Below are 8,531 nucleotides of genomic sequence, written 5' to 3' on the forward strand. Positions count from 1 at the left end.
GACAACGTTGGCGAGCCACTCGGAGTGGTAAATCTCTCGGATAAACTCAGCTGCCAGGAGCCGAGCCACTTCTTCGCCAATTGCTTTTCTCTTCTGTACGGCGGACCGTCGAAGATGTTCCTTCACCGGTTTCACTTTTGGGTCGACTCGCAGATGGTGCTCAGCCAGCCCCCTGGGAACACCCGGCATGTCAAAAGGTTTCCATGCAAAGATGTCCCAGTTCTCACGGAGGAACTGGATGAGCGCTTCTTCCTATTTGGAGTCGAGTGTTGTTGAAATGTGAGTCGGGGCAGCATTGGGATCGGTCGGGTGAATATGAATCGGCTTCGTTTCACTAGACGACTGAAATGCAGAATCTGTGGCAGGCTTCTTAGCTCGCAACAAATCACTCAGATCTGCATTATTTTGATATTCTTGCAATTCTACTACTGCCATTTGTGCATCGGCGATCTTTGAGCCCTTCTGGAAGCACTCTTCTGCCTTCTTCCGATTGCAAGTGATAGTGATCACTCCTCTAGGACGAGGCATCTTCAATTTGAGGTACACGTAACATGGTCGAGCCATAAAACGTGCATAAGCCGGCCTGCCCAGAATAGCATGATAAGCACTCTGGAAATCCACGACTTCAAACGTCAACTTTTCTTTGCTGTAATTCTTGGAATCACCGAAAACCACATCGAGGGCGATCTGGCCGAGTGACTCAGCCTTCTTGCCAGGAATAACCCCATGGAAACTCATATTGCTTTCACTGAGTCTGGACACCGGAATGCCCATTTCCTTCAAGGTCTCCGCATACAGCATGTTCAGGCCACTGCCACCATCCATTAGAACCTTAGTCAACCGAGTGCCTTCGACAACTGGGTCGACCACCAACGCTTGCCTCCCAGGGGTGGCTATGTGCGCTGGATGGTCAAACTGGTCGAATGTAATGGCAGTCTGAGACCACTTCAAATAATTGGGTGTCGCCGGAGCGACCATGTTCACTTCTCTGTTGATGAGTTTCAGTCGACTTTTGCTCTCAACATCAGCAAAAATCATCAGAGTGGAATTGACGTGGGGGTGACCATCATCATCTTCCTCTTTATCCTCAACTTTGTCCGACTCTTTTTCCTTCTCTTTGGGTTGTTTCTCTCGGAACTGCTGGATTAGGAGCCGACACTGTCGAGTGGTATGTTTCGGGTAAATGAGATTACCCTCTTCATCTTTTTTGGTGTGAATGTGGCATGGAAATCCAACACATCATTTCCATCTTGATCTTTCACTTTCTTGGGGTTCCAGGGCCCTTTGGGCTTCCCCTTGAACTTTCCTTGAGTCACGGCTAAGGCTTCTCCAGGAGCAGCTGGCTCGACTTTGCGCTTCTGCTTCCGACTGGAGCTCCCTCCTCCGGTTTCGTGGACGACTGTTTTGTGCTTGCCACTCCGGAGCCGATCCTCCTCTTCACCATTTGCATACTTGGTGGCAATTTCCATCATTCGATTCAGAGACTATCTCCAGTCTGACCGAACTTCAGATTCAATTCTCGATACTTGACACCAGTTGTCGTGGTTCTAAGTCCGACAGTAGAATGGGGGTAGGTATGTAGAGGCAAGATCCTAGCTATGGAGAAGTTGTACGCAGGAGTTTTACGAGTTCAGGCCCTTCTCGGAGGAAGTAACAGCCCTACGTCTCGGTGCTCGGAGGCGGTCGACTGGATTATATGCGTGTGAGTTACAGGGGGTGCGAACCCTTGTGCATGTGGAGGGGGGTGGCTTATATAGAGTGCGCCAGGACCCCAGCCAGCCCACGTTACAAGGGATTTAAGGTACATCATGAGGGGGGCGTTACTGGTAACGCTAGTAATAAAGAGACATAATGACCATTAAAGCCAAGACGTAATGTCCGACCGTTGCAGTACGGAGTGGCTTTAGATCTTCTGGCGGTCGAGTGACAGTCTCCATGGTCGAGTGACTTCGAGTCTTCCGAGTGGAACGTTTCATGGTCGAGTGGATGATGACTCTTCTTCGAATGCTTCTGGTTTTAGGGTGATGTCCTTGGGGAGGGTATCTTGGACAGGCCTATGACCCTACCCTAGGTACATAGCCTCATCATGCGCCTCCCGGATTATTACTGTGCTTTATGCTCTGATGTTGTGGATGAAACATTGATCCATTTGTTCTGGAAATGCCCATTTGCACTCTCATGTTGGGATATTATAGCACCGGGAAGAACCAGAGGCATCTCTACTTTTGATGAATTCCTTCTTATTGCCAAATCAGCTGCCAAAAGACTTTACATTGGACATCATCATTATGAGTTGCTGGAGCATTTGGTCAGTGAGGAATGATAAGATTTTCAGATCAGCACCTCTCTATACAGATACATGGAGATTTTATTTGAAGGAAGGGCTATAGGCTGTTCAACTCCGGGCAAAAGAAAACAAGGCAAGCAAGATAAAAGAATGGTCTGACTTGATATTATAATGACTTCACTTTTATTTCCGAAAACTGGGATAGGCTAAGATGCCTATGCTCTCTTGTAATATATTTGTATTTTGTATTATTTATTGTTATTAATGAAAATACCGTAGAACGATCAGGGCTAAAAAAAGCAAGAAACGGTGGTTGTAGCAAAAATTGGAGCTGCTTCCAACAAACCAAAACGCGGGTTGCAGCAAATTGCAAAAAAAGAAGAAGAAGAAAAACGTCGTGGATGCAGCTCAGACGCGTCGACGCTTGTGGCCAACGCTCGATCGGTTCCAGCAAAAAAAAGTGTCAGTCGTAGAATTTTTGCATCACGGATGCAGCTCCGCCGCGCGCCGCCGTTGGTTGTAGCAGATTTCACAATTGAGCCGGTTGTGGCAGATTGCCTGCTGATTGAAGCATCGCCGGTTGCAGCACCATGCACCGCCCGCCGTCCCAGCTCCGGTGTGAACGTCCCAGCACAGAGCACAGAGCATCGCTGGGATTTCCACCACTCGCAGCGTGTGGCCACGACTGGTGGGATGGCAACTGGTACGAGGGTAGCGCCGGCTAGCCGAAGTGAAACTAGGGGTGGGGTGGGCTCCTAGCACACTTGATGTAGGGGAGCTGAGCACGCCGCCGGCTGCAACACCAGCGCATTGCCACAGCTCGGCACCGCCGCAGCTCTAGTGCGCCACCGATTGCTGCTCTAGCACGTCACCGGTTGCAACTCCAGCGCATCACTGCAGCTCCGCACTTCCTGGATGTGGTGGTGGAGAAAAGAAACGGAGAGAGAGAAGACAGGGAGAGTTGAGCGGTGGGAATGGGAAGATAAGGTCGCCGCCGCTTTTCTCATGGGACCCGTACGAGGACGCGTTCAAAGTAGTAGCCATGCGTGGTTGCGTGCCGCTCTGGTCAATTCGATCAGGCCAAATCCAACGGCGCGCGCGTCCGGCCGGCACGCCGAGTCGAAAGGTTTCCCCAAATTAATTGTGAAATCAACTAATGTACATCGGAACAGTTGGCAATATGTGGAATGACCTGCTCTACATGAAACATACGGCAACCATATTAAGGAATAAGAGACGAACATAAAAGTTCCATTGAGCATCATTTCATCTGTTTTCTCTCTTCCCTATTCCCTTCAATTTAATATTTCGGTGCTGCTAAAAATCAGTCGAGTCTTAGACCATTAGATCTACTGCTGCTTTTAGATGCGTGCAATCTGCTTTTAACTGTAAACTAGATCATTGACGGCGCGCGTTGCCGCGCTCATCTATTTATACGATAAAATGATAAAAGAAAATTGTAAATAAATGCCACATAGAACACATTAAATTTGCATAAAGACAAACATATATGTCATTTAAGGGAAAACTCAAGGTTCATGGATACAAATTGGCTTGGTATGGCAGCATACACAATAATGTTCACGGAGTAAACCAATCAGAACCTGGAAAGGTAAGCGACAGAAAAATAAACATGTATGACTCCGTGAACATGAAAGCTGATTGCAATAAATACAAGCAGGAAAGTTATAAGAGGAATTTTTGCCCTACATAACAAAGCAAATTAAATTTATCAAGTGTACTTTGTTTCCTTGTTTAGCGTCCTCTGGGTATACTTCTATCAAACTCATTGAGCATAATGCAATCCCAACAAAATGCAAGTTTGAGAAGGCAAAGATTCTAATATCGCAAATAAAAAATGGTATGATCAGCGAGATATAAACCAATATAAAATATATCAAGAACAAATTAGACGTGGATGTTTCCTTTTTATATCTGTCAAAGCGCACTCCATCTGTGTTACACATAACTTGAAAAAATTGAAAGAGCAAATCAACACATAAGATCACCAACAAATAGCGAATAAAGGAATGGGATATGACGGTGGGAAATCATTACTGCCATGCACTCAATCAATAGAGTGCAAATTTGTTTTCTCCAGCAGAAAACAACATATATACCTTACAGCAAATGTGATACACATAATAACAACTGTAATAATTGAATGGTAAAAATAGGAAAGAACCTGGTAAAATTCAAGCATCAAGACAGAATCTTTGTAAGGTACAAATATCATGAGAAGACACCCATATAAGATGTTCTGACTAATATAAATACATACCAAGAATCATTACAGAAAATATCAATTTGGGGCTGAGCGGCTGCGTTCACCTGAGTGTCTACATCTAGTTTGTTGACAGCGAAGGGCTCTGGACATGAATTGCCATTAGTTAAGAGTGAGCTGCAACAGAACAAAAGAATTAATCCTAGCAACTAATTCACAAGGAAATCTCACATTTAGGATAGATCATGGACTTAGTTTTTTGAACAACCGTAAGCTATCAGATATGTACCTCACAACTTTGCAACAATAGGATGATTTGAGTTCTAAAAACTGATAGTATTTAGTGAAAAATTGAAAAACCTTGTCTTTTAGTACTATACCATGTGAGATAGCTACAGTAAATTCTAGAGATCTATGATTTGAGTGTATTTGGCTAGTAGTCATACTGGTTTCAAGGGCTAAGTGACAGATAGATTGGAGTGCTCCAGTTTACTGATTTCATCTACGGAGGCTGATCGGTTCAAGATGATATCATCAAATATGTTTATTTATATTGCATGCATTGGTGGCATCCATAAGAACCCAATTATAAGAGCTGACCAAGAAACTCTTGAACCTGATAATAGAAAATTAACCACTGATGAGATTGCGCATGTGATAGGATTAAAAAAATGTGCTTCTAATTTGCTTACCAGGGTCTCTTCCCGGACTTGAGGATGTGCGCATCATAGCACAATGTGACTGACTGGAGCAGAGATGCGGGCGCGACCGCGGCAGTAACCTAGCACACAAATCAACAATTGGTGCAGAGCATTGTACAAGATGAACGACATCGTATATGGAGAAAAAATAATAATTCATCTACAGGATGGTGATTAAGTACACAGCAAACCAATCTGACTGGAATCATCACTAAATCTTGAGGTGACAAACTCTGAAAAAGAAATCTCTTCAAGCAAGGGGACGTATAGACAATACCATGTTGGCAGAACACAAAGATTCAGCCCGTGAGAGGAGAGGAATCGAGAAGGACTGGGCTTTATGTTCGTCACTTCACGCCACCACAAGAGGAGGGCTCCATCACTATCGTCAAGATAGAAGAAAATCTGCGGCAGCGGCGGCAAGGACGATAGAAGCCATTGGCTACATGCCCGGAGGTTGGGAGAGAAGAAAGAACCTGCGGGGATGGCGGTGGCGACGCCGGCACAACCCACTGGAATGCGAGGCGAGAGCAAGGAGGATCCCCTCGAGTGCAACTCACGTCGGCTGGATCCCCTCGACCACCGGTTCCCTCGCCCATGTCGCGTCGGCTTCATCCCCTCCCGGGATGGATCCCCTTGCTCGTGTCACCTCAGTTTGGTCCCCGCCTAGGTTTTTTTTAGAGTTAATTACACTATTGATACATAAACTTGCAGCGCACAAAATAACTCAAATTAGCCCATAAACTTGCTTTACGGGAGTAAACTGATACAAATTAGTTGAAACCTGCCACGTCGGCTCTAGGAACTTGGCCTTCATCCAGGTTAATTTACAGGAACCCCGCTGTATGATGTAAATAGATCCCCGAGTAGCCTAGCCAGCCTCTCTGTTCACCACGCACCAGCCAAATCCTTAGCGGTTCTTCTCTGTTCTTCCCACAAATTCACACTCGACCGAGGCAGCCTTCCTCTCAAGCCAAATCCCTAACCCTTGACAGTGGCAACGGCCGCGGCAACGACGGAAGAAGGTGGCTCGCCGTGACGGGGCATCGTCGTCGGCGGATAGTCTCCTCGTGGGCGCATGGCCCATGGGCGACGGCGGTGGCAATGTCGGTCCCGATGGCGGCCTGGGCGACGGTTGTACTGAAGAATGGCGGGTGACATCTGAGCTTCATTTCGGCCCAAAAAAAATCCGGAGGTGCTTTTCTATTCGCAATTTCTCGTGTCCTACAGTATGTGACTTTGTGAGTAGAACTCAACAATTTTTGCACAATCAAATGCAAATGGCCACTGAGTATCATTTTGATGGGTTTATTCCACCATCTGAGTATTGCCCTGACTTTTATGACATTGAGAAGAAGGAGAATTGCGGGCATTTTCGTAGCCCTGTTCTTAGAGTGTGTACAGAAGGATTCGACGCAGGGCGTAGGTTTCTAGACTTTCATCTGAGTTATGTAAATAGTGGTAGTGAAAAGATTTAAACGACACTTGTTTCAGTCACAAAACTATGAAAGTAATCACATCACAAGATTATGATCAAACAACAGCAACTCCACTGTAGCAGAACACTACTTTCTGCAACTCTCAACATCACACCCAACACGGGTTTCAGTAAACTATGACAAGCGGGCGGAAATACCACAAAACAACACCTTTCATCTACCGACGCCTAATTATCAACCATACGCACCACAGAAAAACCATATGCGAGCGAATATACCACTGATCAGATCGGATGAAAACCCTAGCGATAAGAGACGCCGTTACAGGTGGGACAATCCGACATAGAAGAAGGAAAGTGATTTCATACCGTAGTCAGGTGGAAACTCACTAATGCCGCGAGCACGCGGCTCCATCCAGCGTCGATTTCGTCCGCGGCGACCATCGCACCGTCGCCGACGAGAAACAGAAAGGCGAAAGGGCCGATGAGAAACGAAAACCGAAGTGACCGATGTGTGCCTCTCATCCGACGGGCAGGTTTCGGACTAATTTGTATCCGTTTGTTCCCACAAAGTAAGTTTAGGGGGCTAACTTGAGTCAATCTGCAAGTTTTTGTATGAAATTGTACCCTCGCTGCAAGTTTATGTATCAATAGTGTAATTAACTCTTTTTTTAGACAATCGTCGCCTCGGCTTGTATACAACACTGAACGATAAATGGGCCAATGAAGCCCAATCAACCACAAACCTTGAAAAAAGTCCTCAAAATAGCAGCCCATTAGGACACGAGGCCCAGGTCGCGGTAAACTGTGCTGAAACAAAGATCTGACGGCCAGAAACGATTCCAACGCGAAATCTGACGGCCGAAATCGCTGAGGGCGTGAGAGAGCGGTTTAGGTTCAATTTTACTGTTCTAAATTGGCCCGTGTAGATGGACGGACTATTGGGCTGCTTTCGTGTCTTATTTTATTTTTGTCAGCTTTGGTCGGTGGGCTGGGCAGGGGAGTGGCCGGTGTGTCTTTTTTCTTTGGCCTGTAATTTTTATAAAGTGTAAGAGTGATCCCTGATTAGGAAAAGAACTGTATACTTTTCTAAGAAAAAGGAAAAGAATCTGTATACTGTAGTAGCATCTTTTCTGAGTTTTTCTCCTCATTATTTTCTAGAATCTGTGTGCGTATGTGTGCTTGTTGTTGATAGATTAGATCCTTATTGTATAGTTTTTGGATATAGTTTTTTCTAGTGCAGCATCCATTTTTTAGAACCAGAATTTTCTTTTTTTGAGATGTGTGTATGCGCAGCATTTTTGTATAGAACAAGCATCCATATCTTCTTTTTCTAGTTTTTTTAGCTTTGGCTTTGTGTTAAGTATGTCAGTCGAAAAGAAGTATAGATGAAAATATTTAATTCTAAAAATATCTATTTTATGTCGATTTGCTATTCTCAGACGACCAAGGATTAGCCAAGTCTTAGTCAATTCGGTAGCAAGCGGACCTCAACTGCAAGGGTTGCCTCAGAATGCAACTATATGTCTCCAAAGCAAAAAAGAATACTAGTTTTCTTTTGTTTGTTTTGTTTTTCTCTCATGTCCAATCGTTTGCTTTCAGTGTTTTTGGTGACGGGCTGTTTTAGGGTGCGCCTGGGCGTGGGCATGGATGTGTGATGGCCTGGCTTTTTCTGGTTTTATTTTTGTGTTCTTTTTTATTTATATTTCATGCTTCTTTTTTATCTTCTTGCAAGTGATTTTCAACAAAAAAATTGGCGTCACTGCTCGATGGCCAGATCACTTGGTCGCGATGAACAGCCCCCTTTTTTTTGACAATCTCCCATCTTGTTTCCCTTCCCCGCTTCGTCCTCCCCTAGGGCGACTCGGGCGGCCAGAAACC

The 8,531-nt window shown here is 45.3% G+C and overlaps 1 protein-coding gene across 6 annotated transcripts; it reads right to left on the bottom strand.

Moving 5' to 3' along the window:
* Positions 1-3,827: 3,827 nt before the first annotated feature.
* On the bottom strand, positions 3,828-5,882 carry LOC123074588 (uncharacterized). Of its 6 annotated transcripts, none has more exons than XR_006436015.1 (3): positions 5,204-5,882; positions 4,958-5,127; positions 3,828-4,688 (listed from the first exon to the last, which is right to left on the bottom strand). XR_006436015.1 is itself a non-coding variant. In XM_044497388.1 (3 exons), exons 1-3 carry the CDS (start codon positions 5,809-5,811, stop codon positions 4,520-4,522), a joined length of 381 nt encoding a protein of 126 aa, XP_044353323.1. In that variant the 5' UTR covers positions 5,812-5,882; the 3' UTR covers positions 3,828-4,519. The 6 variants fall into 6 exon arrangements, 5 of the variants coding, with proteins under 5 accessions (XP_044353323.1, XP_044353324.1, XP_044353320.1 ...); XM_044497388.1 differs by lacking the exon at positions 4,958-5,127 and having other exon boundaries at positions 5,204-5,292; positions 5,689-5,882; XM_044497389.1 differs by having other exon boundaries at positions 3,828-5,127; positions 5,204-5,292; positions 5,689-5,882.
* Positions 5,883-8,531: the final 2,649 nt, after the last annotated feature.

Source organism: Triticum aestivum, chromosome 3D (assembly GCF_018294505.1).
Source record: "Triticum aestivum cultivar Chinese Spring chromosome 3D, IWGSC CS RefSeq v2.1, whole genome shotgun sequence".
In the NCBI taxonomy this organism is placed as follows: domain Eukaryota; kingdom Viridiplantae; phylum Streptophyta; class Magnoliopsida; order Poales; family Poaceae; genus Triticum; species Triticum aestivum.